Raw genomic sequence first — 24,422 nt, 5'->3', positions numbered from 1 at the left:
TATTTCTTATTAATATATATTCTGTACAATTCGCACTGTAACTTTTGAACAATATGTTTTTATTAAATTCAAACATTTAATAATTATTTAATCTTTTTATTCAGTGAATATATATTTATTCTCCATCATATTTCAATTAAATGTCAATTCTGATATTTTACGTTTCGATCTATTAAAATGTAGGTAAAGTGGAAATTCCAAAAATAAAAATTGCAATAATTTCAAATTGTGGAAAAAAAGAATTAGTTTAAAATAATATTCTCCATATGCAGAATATATCAAATGATTATTCCCTACTTTTGAATTTCATTCAATATACAATTTAGGTTATTGAGGATTCGCGTATCTGGTCATTTCTAAATTGTAAATTCGGCATAATGAGCATTCGAACTTATGTTTTTGGTACAGAGAGTAGCACCCCCTTAAGAAGAGTTCACAAAAAAGTATGTTTAAGCTTTGTTCATAATGCGCAATTTTCTGTGGATTATTTTTTACGCGCAAAATTTCAAATCTAAAAGTCCGATTGTTTTATAAAGTTTTTAAAAATCGTTTTTATATCAATAAGAATAATATTCTAAACTTTAAAATTCATTCACTGATATTAAAACAACAAAGATTATATTCAATTTATTTATTATTCCTTTCCTGTTCTTGTCTTTGTTTTTTGTGTTTTTTGTTGACGTGTTAACAGTGAATGTGTGTTGCAACCGTATTGCAACTGTATATTATGCATCGGAATGCACAAGGAGTGGAAACGTCAAAAATTGAAAACATTTAAATATACACTTGTTCTGTATTTGTAAATAAATAAGCATTTTATACTCGACAATTAAAAAAATAATCGTGACTTAAATCTAAATTTGCAAACCAAAGAAATATTAAATGTTTGTAATGTCAATTTTGTGAATGTAAGCAAAAGGAGATTAAAAAATATATTCTACAATGGCTGACGTGGAAATTCCCATTACTGGAGAAATTCAGTCTTCTGATGAAAAACTACCGAATTCTAAACGGTAATTGTCATTAAATTGTAATAGAAATTATATATTTAGTTTTTAGAATCTTTGTTTATGTTTCCTAACTGGTCCGAACTGTCAAAATTACTTAACCTCAAAATATAAACATAAAACTTTATTTTGTTATATTAAACTCTACTTTTTTCTTCTTTCGAATTTAGATAAGATTTCCAAAGTATTTTAAATTATACAATCACTGGAATTAAAAACTTGTACTTTAGAAACTTAATTATTGGTTAGTTAAATATTTCCAAGTTCCATATGTCAAATGTAATTTCAACGCAAAATAAATAGGAATATTGTATTTGTTTACCCTTTTGATAATAGTTAGATAAAAGTATATATTTGAAAATATAAGTAGCATATGTAAATTATATAATAATAATTTATTTATTATTAATTCTATTTTTAATTTAGAATTTAATTCAATTTCTTTAGATTCGATTTTTCACAACTTGCTCTTCCACCACTGGGGCAAATTACTTATCCCCAGGCTCAAGAATGGGTACAACAGAAGAAGGCTAATGTCAAACCATGGGCATTATTTTTAAATAGCAATAATTTTAGACCACCGCCAAGTATTACAAGATTAAGTAAACGAGTATTGAAAAATTTAGAGTACTTCCAAAGTAATTATTTATTTGTGTCAATCATCCTCATTGTTTACGTTCTGTAAGTAATTTCATATTATTTATTTATTATTTATAAGTATTTTTAGTATTTATTATTTTTACTAGCAAATATCAATTGTTCAATTGTTCTCAAAAGTTTTTAATAAAATTCTCTATAAATTTTAATTATTTTCAAATTTTTTGATAAATACTTTGCAAGAATTCAATGATTTTCAGTAGGTACATTAATTTTAAAATTGAAAACATTTAAAAAGGGAAATTATTTCAAATAATTAGGAAACAAAAAAGCAAACAGCAAACTTCAAACTTTGAATAAATTACCGAAATACGATTATTAATAATATAGATTATTATTTCTTAAGTATTTCTCTATTTTCTGATTATAAAAAAATAATGAGAATATTAGATTAAGTTGCTTTTATACGTAAACTTTTTAATTTATACATAATTTTCCTTTTTCTTTCACGTAATTTAGAATAACGTCTCCACTGCTGTTAGTTGCCGTGGCAGGATCAGTTGGAATTTGCTACAAAATTTCACAAAGACACACCACTATTTTTAACAATAAATTAACTCTTCCTCAAGTGTACACCGTGATTGGAATATGTTGTCTTCCTTTATTTTATTTAGTCGGCGCTGGAGGTGCGATCTTCTGGGTACTCGGTAATAATTTTTCCTTTATTCTTTTTATTCAATTGTTATTTTTTCCTTTGCCTATTTTTAAAATATTTTTTAGTATCAATACGAACGATTATTTTTTATTAATTATTATTTGAAAGAAATACCTAAAATCAAATAAAATGAAAAAGTTGAACTAAACGATTTTTTTTATTTAGCATTAATTATAAATTATAAACTACATAAAATATTTGAATTAAATTAAATATATTTTTGCAATTAATTCAATAAGGCAAAATAAAATCTCCCGCCAATGAATGAAATTAAATCGAAAAGTAATTTTCCTTTCGCAGGTGTTTCCTGTTTTTTGATAACGATTCACGCCAGTTTCTACAATATTGATTCAGTACTTTGTCCTGGAGAGGATGAACTTAATTTATTGCAGGAAGTATAGAATCTGATAAAAACAAACACAGACAATTTAATCTATTATTAATATTTAAAAAATTGTCTTGTCTGATATTTTTTTTACACTATACAAAAAAAGAAAATGCTGCGAATTATAAAATTCCTCTATTTATAAAGATTAATTAAAAGAATTAAGAATTTTATTAAAAATTGTTATGTAATATATACATTATCATATTATAATTTTCAGAAAATATTAATAACATTTAATATTAAGAAATGTATAAAAAAAACTTATCATTTTTATAAACTGAATAAAAAATTTAACTATTTCTCGAAAAAGGAAATTTTAATTCTACTTTTCAGTTTTTTGATTATTTTAAATTTTCATTCGATCAAAACTTATTGAATTCTATTCTATTTTTTCCTTTTTTAAAACAATTTTTCGTTTCTTTTGGTTTGATTTGAATAAAATTGAATTTGAATAAAATGGTGTTACCTAAAAATTTTTAATTACAAATATTAATAAAATTTTAATTTAGTTACTTTCCAGGAGAATTGTTAATTTTTTTTCTTTAACGTCCATGTGGCTTTAAATTAAGCTCCCTATAAAGCTCCGCTCCTATGACCTAAGCAGCCGATTGATCAACTCTATAAGCTTGGAATGAGCTTTCGTTTCATATAGAAAAATGAAAAAACTCCAAAATAATGTCTATTTGTTTCGACGATCTGATTTTGTAATGGCAACAGCGTCCGATTTATTTTTGGATAAAACACAAGTTCTACGGCTATTTTCATCTGAGGATATTCGAGAAACAGAAACACATTCTGCTTTATTTTATTTTCAACCTACTGGGGTGAGTTGTATTTTTTTTTTATTTTTGAAAAATCAAATTCTTTCCTGTAACAAAGATAAAGAAAAAAAATTCAATTTTCTGTTACATCATTTGCAAACAAAAAAAAAAAATTAAATCTTACACTCAGTGTATATAATTATATTTATTTACTTACTTTTCGTACATTTCAGGAACGTAACTGTTGTCACTAAAATGTGTAGAAAAAAGAACATTTAACATAAATAATCTAAAAAAATTAAAAGAGAAAAGAATTTGAAAAAATTTTATACCTTTTTCATTTTATGACGAAAAATGTTTTATTTCGAAAATTTTTTTTATCGGAAATATTTTCTTACAAAAAATTGTAATATTTTTAATTTTAAATTGTACAATAATTATTGTTCGAAATTGGAATTATTACTGGAAAAAGAAATTTGTTATTAATTTACATCTTATATCGAAAAATATTTTATTGAAAATATTTTTTTCCTAATAATTTTTTATCGAAAATATTTTCTTACAAAACTTTGTAATATTTATCAAAATTGGACAACAATTATTGTAATTGAATAACTGATATTAATTAATCATTTCCTTTTATAATTATTAATTAATTGTTTAGTTAACTAATCAATTAATAATAATTTCTTAAATAAAAGTAAATAGAAATAATTAAACTTTTTGTTGTATTTCAAAAACTGTATTTTTTTCATTTTTCTTATCAATTAAACCAAAAATTCCGATTGATAATGAAATTATATTCACCAGATTATTATTTTATATAATAATTTACAGATAAATTTGTTTTTTTCTACAAGAGTCTGAAAAAGAGAGAAAAAATAAAATAGCCGCAAAATTAATTCACGACAAGAATTAGTTACTCGAGAATAAAAATATGTAATAAATTTGTGAAATAATTAAATTAAATTAAATTGTGTTTACAAAATTTTTAATTAATAAGAGTGTTTTTGTCGTTTCATTACAGAATAAGGACGAAAGACTGTTTGTAAATAAAAAATGGAAGAAGATGAAGAGAGCAATGTTGAGCGCGAGCGCAGAAGTACAGGTTCACAATCGAATTCGTTCAATTCTGCGAGATCATCACAAGATACAATATTCAACAGTTGTTTAGATTTTCACGAGGTCAATAAGGAGGAAAACATTCTAATTATTGAAAATCAATTAAATCAAAAAGATTGTGAATTAATTCGGAAAAGTTACGAAACAATGCACGAGGATTTACAACAAGATTGTAAACTGAATGATCAATTTTCGGATCTGGTAATTGTAATATTCAAATTATTTTCTTAAAATTTATTTTGTTAATTAGATTTAGAAACATTTTTCATGCTTGGAAACAATTAAATAAATCAATTATAATTTTATTCTTAATTTAAATTAAAAATTTTATTTGTTTCCTATTTTAATTCGAAAAAGTAGAAAAAAAGAAATGTAGAAAAATAGAAACATAGAAAAACAAAAAATAGAAAAATAGAAAAAAGAAAAACAGAAAAATAGAAAATTTAGAATTATTTCTAATTAATTTTCGAATATTTACAGGAAGATCCGAATTTATACTTCCGGGACAAAATTCGTAGCATTGATTTCGTCCTCGTCTATGATGAATTCGATCAGGATGCGATGATCTATCCGCACCAAAAATATCGAAGGGTAAGAATGAAAAAATTATTTATAAACTATTTCTTAATAATCAGTTTTTAAATTTTTTTGGCCCAAATTAATTTCGATTCGATTATTACTTGATTTTGCTCTCTAAAAGTTAAATCCGCATTGAGGAAATTTGATCTCCACTTATATTATAAATAATCAATTTTGAATTAAAGAATTAATTAAAAAAATTAGAAATTAAATTGAAAAATGGAAATTTAACAAAAAATTAGAAGTTAAATAAAGAAATTAGAAATTAAATAAAAAAAATTAGAAATTTAATTAAAAAAATAAGAAACTGATTAAAAAATTAGAAATTCAATTGAAAAATAAGAAATTATTTAAAAAATTGGAACTTAAATAAAGAAATTAGAAATTAAATAAAAAAATTAGAAATTTCATTTAAAAAGTTAGAAATTGATTAAAAAATTAGAAGTTAAATATAAAATTAGAAATTTAATTCAAAAAGTTAGAAATTGATTAAAAAATTAAAAATAAGAAATTAATTAAAAACTTGGAAGTTAAAGAAATTAGAAATTAAATTTTAAAAAAATTAGAAGTCAAATAAAAAAATTAGAAAATAAATTAACAAATCAGAAATTTAATAAAGGTACAATTTAAGTTAGAAATTAACTAAAAAAATGAAAAATGAAAGGAAAAAATGAAAAAAGAAATTAATCCCAAAACTTGAATCTTCAGAAATTCGAAGAAAATCTATCGGCCGAGGGTCTCGAATTTGAATACGAACAACCGGAGAGAAATGGATTGTGCTTCATAAAGATTCACGCACCGCGTGAAGTATTGCGAAGATATGCGGAAATTCTAAAACTCCGACTACCAATGAAGGATGTGCCACAATTATTGAGACAATTACCACCAACTCGTGGCAATGTGATTATCGACGAAATGAATTCAATTTTTCATCGATTAATGAAACGATATTATGTGAATGCAAATATATTTCCAACAATGAAACATCGTTTCAATGCCGTCTATAGTCGTGATAAAGAATATTTATTTGACACAAATTCAGACGAATTTTTCACCTCATCGACAAAATCAAGAATTGTACAATTTATACTCGATAGAACTAAATTTACCGACGATATCGATGAATTTGCATTTGGCATTGATAGACTTATTTCGGAGAAGGCTTACGACTCGGCTTATCCACTGCACGATGTAAATATATTCTCTTTTCTTTTAATTAAATATTCTCTTTTCTTCTAATTAAAAATTGAATTTTTATAAATTTCTCTCAATTGAATAAAGAAATGAGTTTTATCCAAATTTGATAATATTTTTCTGAATCAAATTGAATCTTTGGAAAACATTTATTTATTTGATCAATTTTCTTAGATTCAATTATAAATAATAATTTTTTTAAGAAAAAATTTTGATGAGATTATTTCTAAAGGGAAATATTTTTCAGGGCAATTTAAAGAATGAGGCATCAATGCGCTTTTTGCTGTACAAAGAATGGGCGAATGTGAAAAAATGCCTTCACTATCAGCCACTTGACTATGTGAAGGAATATTTTGGAGTGAAAATTGGTTTATATTTCGCTTGGCTTGGATTTTACACTTATATGTTAATACCGGCGAGTATTGTCGGTGTTCTTTGTTTTCTCTACGGATGTCTAACGTTGAATTCAAATGAACCGAGTGAGGATATTTGCAGTCGTAATTTAACGATAAAAATGTGTCCTCTCTGCGATCATTATTGTCGATATTGGGATCTCAGCGAGACATGTTTTCACGCAAGAGTCACTTATTTATTCGATAATCCAGCGACTGTATTTTTTGCCGTCTTCATGTCAATCTGGGGTTTGTATCTTTACACTCGTAAACTATTCAGTTTTTAAAAAAAATTTAATTTCAATGTTAAGTAACTATTTTTAATTTTTCAAATTTTTCGGCAATTTTTTGTTCCTCTTTTACAATAATTTCTTTTTAAATAACTTAATTCTTGAAGAACTATCATTACTAATATATTTATTTTATTACTCGATTTTTCGCAGCGACCCTGTTTTTGGAATTATGGAAAAAATATTCGGCGGAAATAACTCATCGATGGGATTTGACGAGTTTGGATGTTCATGAGGAGCATCCACGACCGCAATATTTGGCTCGACTTGCTCACGTGAAAAAGAAAAAAGTGAATTTAATCACCAATTCTGTTGAGCCGAAGGTTCCATTCTGGAAAGTCAAATTGCCAGCTACTATTCTTAGTTTCTCTGTTATTTTACTACTGGTATTCTATTCTTTTAATTTTTAATAATATGAAATAAAAAATTGATTGGTGAATAAAAAAAAAGAAATAACAAAAAATTTAATTTTAGATAGCAGTGGCAATGGCAGCAGTTTTGGGAGTTGTTTTATACAGAGTATCAGTTTTGTCAGCCCTCAGTGTCTATGGTCATCCGTCAGTCACAAGTTATGCAATTATTTTTACAACAACCACTGCAGCTTGCATTAATTTATGTTGCATAATTGTCTTCAATTGGATTTATATTTGGTTAGCGGAATATTTAACGGAGGTAATTTTTAAAAACATAAACAAAAATATCAATAATAATTATACTGAAAAAGTAAAAATAAAATTAGAAAATAAAAAATATTCTCAATAATGAGTATAGAAAATAATCTTTTTTCAAATTTATTATTTGATTTTTCAATTTCAGACACGAATTTAAACATTGAATTTGTAAACTAAAGATTCGAAAATTAAAAAATAACTAAAAATTTTGCTCATCAAGTTAAAAATTTCGATATGAAGTAGAATTTTCCTTTTTGAAATTAAAAAAAATTTTTAAATTACGATTCAATAGAAATAAAAGGCTCTTTTCAATGTAAATAATTTTTTTATAATAATTTTTTTTCAGATAGAATTACCAAGGACGCAAACAGAATTCGACGACAGTTTAACATTGAAAATCTATCTCCTCGAATTTGTGAATTATTATGCGTCAATATTTTACATAGCATTCTTCAAGGGGAAATTTGTCGGCTATCCGGGAAATTATAATCTCTTTTTCAAAAATCGTCAGGAGGAATGTGGACCCGGTGGATGTTTAATGGAACTGTGCATTCAATTGAGTATAATAATGATTGGAAAACAGGCGATGAATACAGTTTTAGAAATGCTTTTTCCCTTATTTTTCAAGTGGTTGAATACAGTGAAAGTTCATATGAATCGTAAAGAGGCGAGAAAGGGTAGAAAACATTTTTCAAGAACATTTCTCCCATGGGTGAGAGATTATAAACTCGTCAATTGGGGACCAAGGAGTTTATTTCCCGAGTATTTAGAAATGGGTGAGTTTTTATTTTTATTACAATTTTCGATTTTTGCTTTTTATTTTCTCAATTCGAAGATTTATAGAATATTGACAATTTTAAGATAAATAGAAAATTCTGTTTTTATATTTACATTTAAATTAACAATATTAATGAAAAATAGAAATAGAAAATAGAAATTGAAATAGAAATAAAAAATTGAAATAAAAAATGGAAAATAGAAAATAAAATAAAAAGTAGAAGTGGAAGTAGAAGTAGAAATAGAAATAGAAATACAAATAATAGAAGTAGAAAATAAAAAATGAATAACAGAAATAGAAATAGAAAATAAAAATATAAAATAGAAATTAGAAATGAACAATAGAAAATGTAAATTGAAATAAAAATAGAAAAGATAGAAATTCCTTAAAATCGATTATTATTCATTCAAGTAAAAATTATTTTTTCGATGAATTCTTTTTCAGTCTTACAATATGGATTTGTAACTATTTTTGTCGCCGCATTTCCATTAGCACCATTTTGCGCCCTAATTAACAACATTTTAGAAATGCGATTAGACGCGAAAAAACTTTTGACCCTGTACAGAAGACCCGTTGGACAAAGAGTGCGAAACATTGGAATTTGGTACAAAATTTTGGATTCTGTATCGAAACTGTCGGCAGTTACGAACGTAAGAAATTATTACAAATTTGAGAGAAATTAAACCATATTTATACAAATTTTAATATTTAATTCATTATTTCGATTTATTTTTACTTATTAATTTTTTAATTATTTATTATTGATTAACTAACCTTATTAATAACATCGTTGTAGTCCGGTAATCTGTTCGCAGTTTTAAATTAGTTGCTGTTTGCTTTTTTGTTTACTAACTTTTGAAATAATTTTCCTTTTTAAATGTTTTTAATTTTAAAATTAATTTACCTACTGAAAATCATTGAATTCTTGCAATTTTTATCGAAAAATTTGAAAATAATTTAAATTTGCAAAGAATTTTATTAAAAACTTTTCAGAATAAAACTTCTATTAAAAAAACTTTTTGAGAATTGTTTAGAAAAATTTTATTACAATTTTTAAAAATAATAATTGAATTTATCTTGAATATAATTGAATTTTTTCCTAGAAATTGTATTAAAATTCTATTGAAAATAATTGAATTTAAATAATATTTTTAAAATAATTGAATTCTTTCAAGAAATTTTATTAAAATTGTATTGAAAATAATTGAATTCCCTCCGAAATATTTTATTATTTATGAAAATAATTAAATTTCTTTGTAGAATTTTATTATTTATGAAAATAATTGCATTTTTTCGGAGGATTTTAGAATTCACAAAAATAATTGAATTGTTTCGAAGAATTTTATCAGAATTGTTGAAAGTAATTAAATTTTTATTACAACTCTTGAAAATAATTGAATTTAAATGTGGAATTTTATTAAAATTGTATTGAAAATAATTGAATTTCTCAGAAGAATTTTATTATTTACGAAAATAATTGAATTCTTGTCAAGAATTTTATAATTAATAAAAATAATTGAATTTTTATTTAAACTCTTGAAAATAATTAAATTTAAATAATATTTTTAAAAATAATTGTATTCTTTCGTGAAATTTCATTAAAATTGTATTAAAAATAATTGAATTCCTCCGAAACATTTTATTATTTATGAAAATATTTTAATTCTTGCAGAAAATTTTCTTATTTATGAAGGAATTTATTAAAAATTTTGAAAACAATGATTTTTTAAAAAGATTTTCATCAAATTTGTCGAAAATAATTGAATTTATATTAAAATTCATGAAAATAATTGAATTTAATTAATATTAATTCATAATTTAATTAATTAATTAATTAATTTTTCCAAATACAGGCCTTCATCCTCGCCTTCACATCGAATTTCATTCCCCGTTTGGTTTATCGATTAACAATCTCGAAAGATTATTCACTGAGTGGATTTCTGCAGCATTCACTGTCAAATTTCAACACTAGTGACTTTAAAAATGAATCTCGACCAATGATTGAATTGAATAATCACATAAACAATTGCTATTATCCAGATTATCGGGAACCACCGAATTCAGTCAATAAATATCAATACACAAATTTATTTTGGCATATCCTAGCAGCGAGACTCGCTTTTGTTGTCGTCTTTGAGGTAATTTCTTTTATAATTCACACTTTCTCTTAAAAAATATGTTTTCCTTTTTTCTGCTTTCGAAATATTTTCCCAGTTATTTCATTAATAATTTATATATTAATAATATTATAATAATTTTTATTAATGAACATTTTTCTTCATTACGAATAATAAAAAAACAGAAAAAAACAATTCTTTTTCCCAATCTAATTTGAAATTTCCCAATTTTCAGAATGTGGTCGCTCTCGTCATGATTCTAGTCAGATGGATTATTCCCGACATGAGTAATTCACTTCGCAAGCGAATTCGTCGGGAAATTTATATAACAAATGAAATTATAATACAACATGAAGCTCATAGAGCTTGTGGAAGATTTAATGTACCAAATAATCGTATTCTTCCCCCCGATTCAATATCAGATCTCGATCTTGAAGTTCATTTAAAATCGAATATTTAAATTCCCTCACTCATCAATTTTTTTTTCTAGAAGAAAACTTGTAATATAAATATTAAAAGACACTTATTTTTCTTTTCTTTTTTTTTTAATAATTAGTTTCTCATTTTTATACAATATTGTACAAAATTTTTCACCGCTGAGTTTCCATAATGTGAAAGTATAACAAATTATCTAATTTAAATTCTTAAATTAAAATAAATTTTTCTTTCAGGTCACTGCGGTTCCTATTTATCCTTAAACTTAATATTCACAACGTTTTTTTCAACTTTTTTTTCACTACTTTAATAATTATTTAATTAATTATTATTGAATTAAATATTCGATTCATGCGTTTTTACTATTTACATATATAATTATATTAATATTAACTTTTAAAGACTGAAGATTCGAATTTCAGACCAAAAGTTTAGTTTTTCTTTCGCGGGTCTGCCTATATTGATAATTGTCATTTTTATCATTATACGTGATAATAGAATATTTGTATTTATAATATAAATAGTTTATTTAAAATAAAAATATTTTTTAAACTATCTTATTCAATTATTTCCGCTTAATTTTTCTCTTCTATTTTGATTCTTTTTTCTCCTCTTACTTTTTAATCCCGATGGTGTTTTTTAAAAGACCAAATTTTCATTAGTAAAAAATTTTCTGAGGTAGACGAAAAATTGGTCATTTAAACGTAATTTTTTTTTCAAATTTCTTCAAAAAAGAAAATAAATAAATAAATTTAGTGTATCAAAATAGTTTGCGAATGTTAAATGTGTAAAATTTCGAAAAATACGAACTGTAAACTTTAAAAAGTCTTACAATATCGGTAAAAAAAATTAAATTAAAAAATTATATCTTTATCACAATAAATTCGCAGAAAATTCTGCGTCCAAAAAAATAATAATAAATAAATTTATTGTAAATTTATTAGGCACCGCTTTTATTATTTCAACACTTTTTTCTTTTAAATTAAATAAAAAAAAATGCACCTTATAAAAATGTTGATATAAAAAATTATCGGTTCTTGTAATTCGCGTTGCTAAAAAAAATATATTCGTGTACAATGTTATTTACATTTCTTTTTATATCTGGAGAATATTATATCCAGATATAGTTAAAACTTTTTTTTACAAAAAATAAACTTTGTAGTGAATTTTTGCGGGGCAAAAAATTTCACTGTCACGAATTTTCGTTTGGAAAGAAAAAAAAATTAATGAAAGAAAGAAAGGAAGACTGTATTGACTTCTATTCTTCTTTTTGCCCTGTGTTAATTAGATGAACACAAAAATTGTTTTTTTAGTACCTCTCGAACATTTGCGCTTTTAAAATGTTCACATCAAAAAAAAAATTTTATCCTCTTGACAAGAAGAAAAAAAAAACAAAAGAAACAATTTGTTTCATTTATCATGAAGCGTATAACATCACAGCATTGAAATAAGGACGGATACAGCATCACGTTTCTTGTTACGCCGAACTCAGCAATTCACTGAATGGAAAAAAAGTACTTTTAAATTTTTCTGTTACTGAAACATTTCCCCAAAAATCAAAACAAAAAATATAAATTATAAAAATAAAAATTGCAAATTAGTATTTAAAAATATTTCTTTCAATTTTTTCCAATATTTATTTTATTTTTCTTACTTGTTACTTTTTTTTTAAGAAAAAAATTGCAGGAAATATTAAAAAATACAAGTTTCAATTTTTATTCTCATAATTAATAATTTTCTTATTTATAATAATATTATTAATTATTTATTGTTTATAATAATACTGGACAAGAAAAATTGTCTACTCACGTTGATAATTCTCTTCCTAATAATCCTGTTCCGACCAATCCTGTGCGTGATCGTGATCTATTAAGTTGTGCTCTTCTCTCAGCTGTGAAATTTTAATTAATTAGAAACAATTTTCAAAAATTTGCGATTAATTAATAATATTCTAAATTAATTTAATTGGTATTTTTTAAAAATTCCGTTAATTAATATTCATCTACGTACGCAAAAAAAAAAAACTAAATTGAAAAATTAATTCGTTCGTAGGTATTTGATGACGAAATGTACACAAAGCAATTAAAAACACTAATTTGTATCTGGCAAACATGTACGATTAAGTGACAAATGAAAACAATTGCGAACAATTTACCAACCGAAACGATAATCTAGTAATTATTCGTTTAATTATTCGTTACACACAATTCTTATCGGACGCAAAATACTCTTTCTCTTTAAGTGACAAATTATTCTCTCTCAATTTATCACAAAAAATTAAAAATAAAATATATTTCTTACGTAGAATTTAATTAACAAACTGTATTTATTACGTAATATTTAATAAATAAAATATATAATATTATAAATAAACAAACAAAAAATGTAAAATATAAAAAAAATAATTGCAAAAAAAATTAATATTTTAGCCAGAATTTTTATAGATTAATTATTAAAAGTATAAAAATATAATTTATAAATATAATAATAAGATTAAATTTTATAGACAAAAAAGTAAAATACTAAAAAAAATAATTGACAGTAAATAACAAAACAAAATAAAAAACAATAAACAAAATTAAAAACAAATTGACTGTAAAGTGTAATTAACCTTACAGTGAAGAATAATAAACAAAATTTAGAAGCTTCAAAGTAAAGAACAATAAATAAAATAGAAAAGTTTACAATAAAACAAATAAATGAAATAAAAAATTTTACAGTAAAACAAATAAATAAAATAAAAAAGTTGACAGTAAAGAACAATAAATAAAATAGAAAACTTTACTGTAAAAAGAAATAAGTAAAATAAAATGAAATAAAATTTTTTAATAAAAATAATAAAAAATGGCAAAATTTACAAAACAACAAAGTAAAAATCAAATAACAATAAATTAAAAATAAAAAACATTTAAGAAATAAAATTTAAAGTAAAAAGCAATAAATAAAATATAAAAACAATGAATAAAATTTACAAAATAGAAAAAAAAATTAAGAAACAATAATAAAATAGATTTTACCAACAAACAACTAATTCCAATTGAATAAAAAAAAAAAACGAAAAAAATTCTGAAAATAATTTTAATAAATAATTCATGTGTTTGACAAGTGTTCGTACAAGATTCTTGATACATTTCGCAAAAATAAAAACATTTTGATGTCGAATAACAAACAAAAAAATTAAAAAACAAATCACAAAAAAATGCCTCACTCAATTCTATCTTCTTTTCTTTACTTTTAATTCAGTAATTATCTTTTTTTTTTTTGCAACGAAAATCCGAATAATCTCAAAATTTAATCCACAAAATTATCCATATCTTACAGTTTTTTTTTGCAATTATCACATAATTCTCATCGATAAACTGCAAATTTTCCAATTGCAATGCATTTTATACATTCTCTTCGAAAAAAATTAATCAATAATAAAAAATTGTTTTTTATTTCTCAATTCATCGGTTAGTGTCAAAAATTCCATGACAGTTGTAATTATAAATTTCGATTCACTATTGTTGACTTTTAAAAATCAGATATTTTTTTAAAAAGTAAAAAACGTAGAAAAATTTGTAAAAAAAGTAAATAATATGTAAAAATAAGTAAATATTGTAAAAATAGGTAAAAAATATGTACAGAAATGTATAAAAATACGTAAAAATATCTTCTTGTAAAAAAAATTTTCTATCAAAATTCTATAAAAACTGCGCAAGCAATAAATTAATTAATAAATATTAAAAAAATATTCCCCAAAAATAAAGTTACAACAAAAAATTCAATTATTTCAAAAACATCAAAAAATAATTATAAAAATAAATCGTTTCAGAAATAAAATAAAAAACAAATTACATTCAATTTTGAAAAAGTCTAAAAATAATTTCAATTTCTATTTTCCAATTTCAGATTCAGTGGTTTGCTTGACATTATATTTTCGTTTAACACTCTTTGCCGAATCACCCAATTTTTTCCACAATTTCCAAGTTTTCTTTTTTTCCTCGCTACTCTGCGATGTAATCGATCCCCTATAATGTTTAGCAATCGGTGAGAATTTTCCATGATAATTATTCACAACAGCAAGAGAAGAAGAATTTTCTCTCAATTCACTATCATCATCATCATCATCATCAATATCGTTATCATAATTTGAATTTTTTCCCAAGAAAAATCGATTTGGCGTGAAAAAATTCTCATTCTCATCAAGATTATTATTACTTGTAAATTCATCATGATAATTATCATGATAATGAATATTATTATCAGACAATAATTTCAATGATCTTTTATGATTTCGAGAATTTTTCCTTCGATTAACAATAGCTCGTCGAATAAAACTATTTTTCTTCTTTCTCTTACCGACGATAAATACTTTTCTTACATTTTCCGTTGGATTCAATTCATTTGCATCTGGCATTGTAATTTTCAATTCTTTAATCACCGAATCATACGATTTGTTTCTTTGTCCCGTTAAATAATTCTTTGCCGATGGAGTGTGAAAATCGTAATTTTTACTCAATTGCGTTGAATTTGTGGAAATAGAACAAATTCTTCGCGGCGTCTCTTCGAATTCAGAGTTAGAAATCAGGGAATCAGTTGTTTTATTTTTAAAAATTCGACTCATTTTATAAATCACATCATTCTTTTTCGGCGCCTTCTCAGCATGACTTAATAAAATATTTTTAATTCTACTCTGATTTTCCTCGGGTGTAAAAAATTTCTCCTTACGTATAAAATCGACAATTTCAAGTCTCGATTTATTATTATTTTTCCTTGGCGTTTTCATTGCCTCTTTGAATATTAAATTCTTGATGAATTGTTGATTTTGATCGTCGGGTGTAAAATAATCGTCGCTATCTACATTTGACATTGTATTTGGTGCGATACGCGTGAAATTACGATGAACGCTAGATTTTCGTCTTACTATTGTCACACTGTTTGAGTGAATATTTCTGACGAGTTTAAACTTACCACCAGCAACGCGAGTTTGACGTTTGCGACGTTGATCGGGTCGACTGAATGCCGAACCATTTTGAAGTGCTTCCATTAAACTGTCCATAACGCCTTCCTGAGTTTCGTGCGCGTTCATATCGACTAATGCACGTTTTCTCTCGGCACGTGCCGCTTTTTCAACTTCCGCCTTCTCGCGCGCCTCCTTTGCTCTTCTCTGTTTCTCTTCTGATTCGCGCATTTTTACAATTTCCTTTTGCGCTTGCTGCAAAAAAAAAAAAAATTAATCACAAATAGAATTAAAAACAGAAATCAAATTTTAAAGATTAAAAACTTCATCCAGGATAATTTTTTAGAAATATTTAAATATTTACCGTGAAGTCGTCCTTAAACTTTTTAATATCACCGAAGAATTCTTCGATTGTACATTTTTGCTTATCGAAAGCGAAGAATTCCGATATTTCCGTATAGATAGTGTCCATGTTTTTGAACATATTTTGCATCACCTCATAAGATTCTCTGGCTTTTTTCGAAAATGGCTATTTTATTGCAAATCGTTAAGAATAATAATAATAAAAAATTTGTTAGTAATTGAATTCCTGTGAAATTTGTATTATTTATGAAAATAAATTAATGTTTTCGTGAAATTTTATTAAAATTATTTTAAATAATTGAATGTGTTTGGAAAATGGTATTAAAATAATAAATATAAAAAATCATTGAATTGAGGGAATTTTTTGAGAATAATTGAATTTCGGAGAAGAATTTTATTATTTATAAAGATAATTGAAATTTTCACTAGAATTTTTAAAAAATTTCCCAACATAATTAAAGTTCTACGAAGAATTTTATTACTTTTGAAAATAATTGAATTTCTGCAATCATTTGTAACTTCTCCAAAATTCAATTTTTTTTGTGTTTTAGTTTTTAGTGTTTTTTTTTAAATTTCTAATGAAATTAATTCAGAATTTAAATTTTATAAAATTTCAAATTAAAAACCTTTTGAAGTTTATCTTTTCATGAAAATTGTAATCGAAACTAAAAATTTTTCGATTAAAAAATTAATCGAAACAATTAATTTTTAAATATTTAAAAGTAAAAGTAAATTTTTGTAGAAAAGGATACAGTCAAGACGTCGGCAAAACGATCCTGATCGCTTTGAGGAATTCTTGCATTGACAACGTCCTGCTCGAGATTTTTGATATTACTCTCCATTTGCCGAAGTGTTCGTTGAATATTCTCCAGGGATACGCGACTCGCTCGATCAACGTGAGTCAATTCTTCCATAAAATTCAAACAGTCTGGAAACTTTCGCTCTATTGTATCCACCAAGTAGTGCATCAAAGTTTGCCTATTGTCGATATCTTTCGTTGACGTCAACTGAAAATAATTTCCGTTTTCATGAAGAAAGAAATTATTTTTATTTTTTAGTTAGAAATTACTTTTATTCTTTAGTTAAAAGTCACATTTTTTTTTTTTAGCTAAAAGTCACTTTTATTTTTTAGTTAAAAATCACTTTTATTTTTTTCCATTAAAAATTACTTTGATTTCTAAATATCAATTTTTTAAAATGTTTTTTTATTTATTTTCTTGTGCATTTTTTTTGTAATTAAAAAATTAATGGACAAACCTTGGTGAGAAAACTGATTTCGAAGCCAAAAGCCTGACCATTCTTCGAGCCTGAATTCATGTAATTTCCAAGAAGTAAAATTAATTCGAGAATTTTCGCGAACTTTTTACTTCCCTTCACTTCCTCGCAGGCTGCTGTTCCTGCCACAATATCTGGTTTGATGTCCTGGACCAATTCCTCATATCGTAGCATAAAACTCAACGATCTCAGTCTTGGAAGTAGTCGCTTTATCGTCGACACCTAAATAGAATTAAAAAAAAACAAAATGAATCAAATTAATTTCTAATATTTATTAATTCATTATTTTACTGATCGAAATCTTCAAGCCTAATAAATATTCCCAATAATTACAAAAATACCCATTTTTCAAAAGAGGGAAATTAGTGAAAATTAAAAAATAAATAAAATTGAAAATAATTGAATTGAATAATAAGTTTGAAAAATTGAAAAGTATAAATAAAAAATAAATATTGGAAATATGAAAAAATAAAATATGACAAATATAATAAAGATTAAATTATTATAATTAAAATTCTTCATTGTTTGAAAAAACGATAGTTAAAAATTTTAAATTCGTAATTAGTGAAAAATTAAAAATTTGAAATCGTTCTTCGATATTTAAAAATGAATGGCTTTAATATTTACCGTCACGCAAAATTGCTCGGCCTCCGTTAAATCGTCATAATTATCTTTGAAATTTTGCAATTTCGTTAATTGATCGGGCGGTGGTAAATACTGAATTAGACCCTGAAGAATATTATCCGAGATAACAGGACCTTCGCATTTAAGTAAACAGGTTTTGACATCCTCGTAGGACATGTGCTTCAACGAACCGCCAAGGAGAATTAATATATTTTGCGCTGCTTTACTGTCCAATACCTTCAGATCCTTTATCTTTTTCGCTGGTGCCGATCTAAAATTAAATTTTACCATATATTTCAATATTATTTACAAATTTTACAAATTTTTTCTTATTTTTCTTTTTCATTGCATCGATCATCAATGCATCAATAATAAAATGAAATAATAAAATCAAATAAATAAAAAAAAAATAAAATAAAAATAAGAAAATAAAATAAGAAAATCAAATAAAAAAAAAGTCAAATAATACAACTATTGTTATAAATAAAATAAAATCAAATAATAAAATTGTTACAATAAACGAAAATCATAAAGACAGCATTAGCAATAAGTTTTCGTACTTATCAACAACGTCGTCGATTTTCTTGCCACTTGGTTTCGATGAGAATCTTTGTGCGAGGCCATTTAATATTTCCGGACTTGCGAGTTTGTCTTCCTGAACTTTCACCCAGAACGATTTCTCCGATATTTTGTGCGGCAAAATCTGTGTAAATAAATGAAAAAAATAAATAAAAATATATTTTAGTACAAAAATTAGAGGTTCGTTCAGTCATTACTATAAATAAATAATTAGAAATTTTGTTTTTTTTGAACAAATAAAAAGTTTTTCTGTATTGAAAACTAAATTAAATTAAATTTAATTCAATTTATTTCGAAAAAAGGAATATTTACCGCTTTCCAGTTCGCTCTTTTTAGTGGTCCTTCCACTTCCCACTTCTTTTTGGGCTTCATTCCGTGTGGCAAGACTTGAACAGCATTTGCGGGCGGCCTAAAGCCTCCCATCATTGGAGGTGGTGGAGGTCCCATTCCAGGCATTGGAGGCGGTGCTGGTCCTCCCATTCCTGCGAAAAATTGTTTTGAACGATTTATTAAAATTGTTAAAAATAATTGAATTTGTTTGAAAAATTTTATAATGAAAAATTGAATTCTTATATGATTTTTTTTTTAAATTAGAATAAAAATAATTGAATTTTTGCAAAGAAATCTTCGATTTATAAAAATAATTGAATTGATTTGTAGGTTTTATTAAAATTTTAAAAAATAATTGAATTTTTGTTGAAAAATTGTACAAAGAATTAAGAAAAAATTTGAATTCCTTCGTGAAGTTTTATTGAAAATTGAATTTTTGCAGAGATTTTATTATTTAAAAAAAAATTGAATTGTTTCGAAGGATTTATTAAAATTTTAAGCAATAATTGAATTCTTTAGTGAAATTTTATTAAAAATAATTGAATTTTTGTAAAGAATTTGTCGACTTATAAAAATAATTGAATTGTTTGAAGGTTTTATTAAAATTTTAGATAATAATTGAATTTTTTTGAAAAATTTTATAACGAATCAGGAAAAAAATTGAATTCTTTCGTGAAATTTTATTGATAATAATTGAATTATTGCAAAGATTTTACTATTTAAAGGAATAATTGAATTGTTCAAAGGATTTATTAAAATTTTAGAAAATAATTGTATTCGTTTGTGAAATTTTTATTAAAATTGTGTTTAAAAATAATTGAATTTTTCGCAAGAAATTTTACTATTTATAAAAATAATATAGACGGGCAAAAAAAAATATTCATGAATAAAAATATATTCAAGAAATAAAATATTTATCTATTCAATATAGATGGACGAAAAAAATATTGATCGACAAAAGTAAAATTTAAAATATAAAGTATTTATCTACTTAATATATTAGATGGGCAAAAAAAGAACTTTGATGGTCAAAAATATATTTTGAAAAATATAATAAATTGTAAAAAATATTCAATTTTCCCTAGTTGAATATTTTTAGAAGGGGAAAATTTGAATAAAATACCTGGCATTGGAGGTGGTGGAGGTCCTCCCATACCGGGCATCGGAGGCGGTGGTGGTGCACCTCCCATTCCTGGCATCGGAGGTGGAGGCGGCCTTCCCATTCCTGGCATTGGAGGCGGTGGTGGCGCACCTCCCATTCCAGGCATTGGTGGCGGAGGCGGACAACTTCCAATTTTCTAAAAATAAAATCAATCGTTACTTCTTTTTCCATTCTCCAAACAAATATAAAATAAATAAATAATAATTATCACGATATATTTTAAAACAAAACTCAAATTTAAAATATTTTAATTTAAATGCCTACTTTTATTAATTTTTTAATCTTTAATTAAAATTATTCTCTAAATAATAAATAATTTATTGTAATGAATTTTTAATTAAAATTATTTGCTGAGTAAATTATTGTATTATTTTTGTAATTTACTCGATTTAATTTGTATAATTACACAATTTTATTATTTCTGTTAATTTGAATATTTTAAATATTTTAAATTTGAAAAATTAAAGAAAAGAAAAAAGAAATTAATTTACTTACACCAGGGGAGCCACCAACCGGTCGTCCAGTTTCGAGTTCCTTAATTTTATTTTCCGCGTGTTGCAATTTAGCCTCGGCCTCTTGCTTCCTCGCGATTGCCTCCTCCAATTTTTGAGACATCTCCACCAGACGATGTTCCTCCTCAGCCTTTGATTTCTCCACCAGGGTTTCGATTAACGGTTGAACGTCAATTTGAAATCGTTTCGTTGCACTAAAATCGGGATCGCATCCTGATCGGTGCAAAACAATTTGCGATACGCATTCTTCTATCAGTTTATAGTACGCCGGTCTGAAATAAACAAAAAATTACTTTCTTCCACAATTTGACTATAAACAATAAAAAAAAAATATATTAAAAAGTATTTCGGTATTTTTATTTTATTGACTAGAATTTTTTCCTATTTTACTGCCTATAGAATTTTGTTACTTTGCCTGTAGAATAAATTAATAATAGGAGAATAGAATAAATAATAGAAGAATAGAATAAATAATTTTTATTCTATAGACAATAAACTAAAAAAATCCACAGTTAATAAAATAAAAAAATTCTACAGACAATAAAATTAAAATATCAACATATTTAACAGTAAAATTAGTAAAAATAAATTACTATTCACTAAATGGTTTATTTTTCTAAAGAAGTAAAATAAAATCTACTCTAATGAATACAAGAGAGAAATAGAAAAAATAGAAAATAGAAAACAAAAATTAGAGTATAAAATATTTTAGAAATAATAGATATAAAAATAATTATAGAATAAAGATATAAAAATATATATACAAAATAAAATACAAAGCTTCCTTTATGAGGAAGCAAAATAATAAAATTATTTTTAAAAATTCTAGTTTGAAAAAATATATATCTGGAGAAATTGAAAAAAAAGAAATTTGTTTTTGCTACTACTGACCGTACTAGGGAATCGTCTCGAATAAATAACAAGTGCTGTAAAATTGATAGAAAATAAGGTTCAGCGACAGTGTCCATAACCATATTCTTAACAACCTCGAAGCAATCATTGACATCGTCCAATTCAAGTCGTACGTGATCGAATCTTTGGACAAACTCCTCATAATCCTCTTCTTTATAATCGTTAAAAATTTTCAAATGAGTCGCTAAATCCTCAGATTCATCGCCCTCCAATGTATCCAAAATATCGGCCAATCCAACTCGCATTATTTCGTTTCGCAAATGCAATCTAAAGTCCAAATCATCGGCAGATGAAATAATTGAATTTATCAATTGTAGACAAACGACCTGCAAAAAAAAGTTTTTAAATAATTCGTTCAAATGAATAAAATATTTTTATTTTATTCATAAAGTAATTATTTTATTGCTGCAATGCAATATTTAAAAAAAATTACTAGACTGAAATAAAAAATATTCGACTTGAACATTTAGTAAAAAAAAAAATACTTTTTTGAATCATAAATAATATTTCGTAAAGAAAAAAAATTCCTTTTTCTAAATATAGAATATAGAATTCAAATTGAGAGAAGTAATAAAAATATTGTCGTTCAATTTTGAACGACGATTAAATATTTGAATATTTAATATTAAAATATACTAATATTGAGTTGTAAAAAAAATTGGGATCGTTACCCTTAGGTTCTCATTTTTTTTATTCATCAGTCCTTGAACAATTGGCTGAAATCGTTCGCGACCTTTAAATTCTCCATTCATTGTGATAGCGTCTAATACTTTTTTATGGCTGTCACTCGAAATGAGACAAACTGCGCCAAGAAGTTTAACAACTTCGTACATTACTGCCGGTTTACTTGGCTCCAAAGATCTGGCGACTATCGTCAATGCTTCATGATGCGCCAACATTTCTTTTATTCCAACAGTATTATTCATAATAGCTTTTAAACAGCGAATGCATTCGTACTGTATCCGTTCGTATCGATTGTCACTAAAATTAACAGAAAAAAACGTTATTATTTCAAAAATTAACAACAAAAATGCAAATAATAATAATAATAACAATAGAAAATAATGCAATGTAATTTAATTAATTAATTTTATTTTTATTCCTACAAAGACTTAAAATTAAATTCTTTTCAATTTTGTTTTGAATTTAACGATTTCAATTTCGTCTTCAATTTTGTTTTTAATTTAATTTTCAATTCAATTATTTAAATTCTACTTTCAATTTAATTATTTCAATATAATTTTCAATTCAATTATTTAAAATTTATTTTGAATCTAATTATTTAGATAAATTTATTTTCCATCTTAATTATTAAATTTGAAAAATTATAGAAGAGGCAAAAAGTAAAATTACTTAATTTTGCAAATATATCACAATAAGAAATCACTCTTAAGATTAAGAATAATTTCTTCGAAAGTTAGTAAAAATTTCATGCAACACTGCAATGCAAATAAAAACTTATAAATAATTTTAATAGTTCTTTTTAATTGGCAAAGAAAATTTCTCGTAAAGTAAAAATAAAATTGATAATAAAATGAATACAAGACAAAATTTTTACTAAAATAAAAGTGAAAAAAATAACACATAATGTGCAGAAAAAAATTTGTGAAGCTGCGAAAAAAATAACGTAAAAATAAAATAAAAATGAAATTAAAATTAAGTGAAAATAAAGTAAAAATAAAATAAACATAAAATAAAAATAAAGTAAAATAAAAAATAAAATTAAAAAAGGAGAAATAAAATAAAAATTAAGTAAAAATAAACTAAACATGAAGTAAAAATAAAGTCCAAATAAAATAAAAAAAGGGAACAGAAAATAAAAATAAAAATAAAACAAAAATTAAGTAAACGAAGTAAAAACAATAACAACAAAATAAATAAAAAATAGCGTTTCATCAATACTAAAATTGATAGAATTGAAAAAATTACCTATCGTAATAAATGAACGCGCTGCAATGAAATGACAGAAAAAATTGTTTTTAATTAGTGACAAGGATATAAATTAAATATTTTTTTTTTTAATTTCCCTTAATTTTGTGGAATCAATTTGAAAGAAAAAAATAAAAAATGGTAAAACTTACTTCCTGTAACATTCATTGAGTGTCGCAAGGACCTGTTTTAATCCTTTCGTTCCAAATTCTTGCACCCAACTCAATGTATTATTTGTAAGAGCAATTCTAAGTGATTCGACACAATTATAAATTTTATTTACACTTAAATCTGGTTGAGCCAAGTACTGTATATAATCGGCCGGTTTATCGAATTTTGATTTATTCTCCTGAATACTTCCTTTATAGTGCAATATTAACATTTCCTTTTTCTTTCCCGCCGATTGCTGTCGAAGTGGCTCCTTTTTCTCTTCATTTAGATTCATGTTCGCCTGTAAAGAAAAAAGAAAATTTTTATTAGTAATTGTTAATTTTTTTTACTAAAATGTATTTTTTTTTATTACGAAAAATTAATTCTCAACGACAATAAAATATTTAATTTAAATAAATTTACATAAATTTAATAAAATATCAATTAATTTAATTTCAATAATTTCGATTAAATAAATTTAAATTACATAAATTTGATTCAATTTCAATTTTAATTCAATGCCAATAACTTCGATTTAATTTCAATTAATTTCAATAAATTTGATTCAATTTCAATTAATTTCAATAAATTAAATTCG

The 24,422-nt window shown here is 24.4% G+C and overlaps 3 protein-coding genes across 11 annotated transcripts in view; 2 read left to right on the top strand and 1 right to left on the bottom strand.

Moving 5' to 3' along the window:
- The first annotated feature begins 658 nt into the window (after positions 1-658).
- On the top strand, positions 659-2,858 carry LOC122506397 (prenylated Rab acceptor protein 1). The gene is made up of 4 exons (XM_043618539.1): positions 659-1,013; positions 1,455-1,688; positions 2,124-2,311; positions 2,620-2,858. Exons 1-4 carry the CDS (start codon positions 943-945, stop codon positions 2,718-2,720), a joined length of 594 nt encoding a protein of 197 aa, XP_043474474.1. The 5' UTR covers positions 659-942; the 3' UTR covers positions 2,721-2,858.
- Positions 2,859-3,146: 288 nt separating this feature from the next.
- LOC122506383 (anoctamin-1-like) lies at positions 3,147-11,832 on the top strand. Of its 2 annotated transcripts, XM_043618530.1 has the most exons (12): positions 3,147-3,531; positions 4,306-4,407; positions 4,496-4,791; positions 5,071-5,181; positions 5,878-6,360; positions 6,611-7,004; positions 7,199-7,431; positions 7,520-7,717; positions 8,063-8,492; positions 8,939-9,144; positions 10,348-10,632; positions 10,847-11,832. In XM_043618530.1, the coding sequence occupies exons 3-12, from the start codon at positions 4,528-4,530 to the stop codon at positions 11,069-11,071; spliced, it is 2,829 nt and encodes a 942-aa protein (XP_043474465.1). In that variant the 5' UTR covers positions 3,147-3,531; positions 4,306-4,407; positions 4,496-4,527; the 3' UTR covers positions 11,072-11,832. The 2 variants fall into 2 exon arrangements, with proteins under 2 accessions (XP_043474465.1, XP_043474457.1); XM_043618522.1 differs by lacking the exon at positions 4,306-4,407.
- A 456-nt stretch (positions 11,833-12,288) lies between these two features.
- The window catches only part of LOC122506351 (protein diaphanous), a 40,491-nt gene continuing 28,357 nt past the window's right edge, over positions 12,289-24,422 (bottom strand). For 7 of the 8 annotated variants that reach the window (XM_043618503.1, XM_043618495.1, XM_043618470.1 and 4 more), the window contains 12 exons: positions 23,827-24,125; positions 22,417-22,726; positions 21,725-22,071; positions 20,817-21,105; positions 20,283-20,457; positions 19,142-19,311; positions 18,811-18,953; positions 18,254-18,521; positions 17,609-17,848; positions 17,104-17,358; positions 16,353-16,517; positions 14,806-16,243 (listed from right to left, as the gene is read on the bottom strand). In XM_043618503.1, coding sequence (XP_043474438.1) covers positions 14,921-16,243; positions 16,353-16,517; positions 17,104-17,358; positions 17,609-17,848; positions 18,254-18,521; positions 18,811-18,953; positions 19,142-19,311; positions 20,283-20,457; positions 20,817-21,105; positions 21,725-22,071; positions 22,417-22,726; positions 23,827-24,125 — 3,984 coding nt within the window. In that variant the 3' untranslated portion in view covers positions 14,806-14,920. Of the gene's footprint in view, positions 12,546-12,855; positions 12,938-14,805; positions 16,244-16,352; positions 16,518-17,103; positions 17,359-17,608; positions 17,849-18,253; positions 18,522-18,810; positions 18,954-19,141; positions 19,312-20,282; positions 20,458-20,816; positions 21,106-21,724; positions 22,072-22,416; positions 22,727-23,826; positions 24,126-24,422 lie in introns of those variants that run through there. The other variant, XM_043618516.1, reaches the window with a different exon arrangement.

The sequence above is a fragment of the Leptopilina heterotoma genome, unplaced genomic scaffold (genome assembly GCF_015476425.1).
Source record: "Leptopilina heterotoma isolate Lh14 unplaced genomic scaffold, ASM1547642v1 Lhet_114, whole genome shotgun sequence".
NCBI lineage: Eukaryota > Metazoa > Arthropoda > Insecta > Hymenoptera > Figitidae > Leptopilina > Leptopilina heterotoma.
Note: the sequence above shows the minus strand (reverse complement) of the source record. Positions and strands in the feature narration are given on the sequence as shown.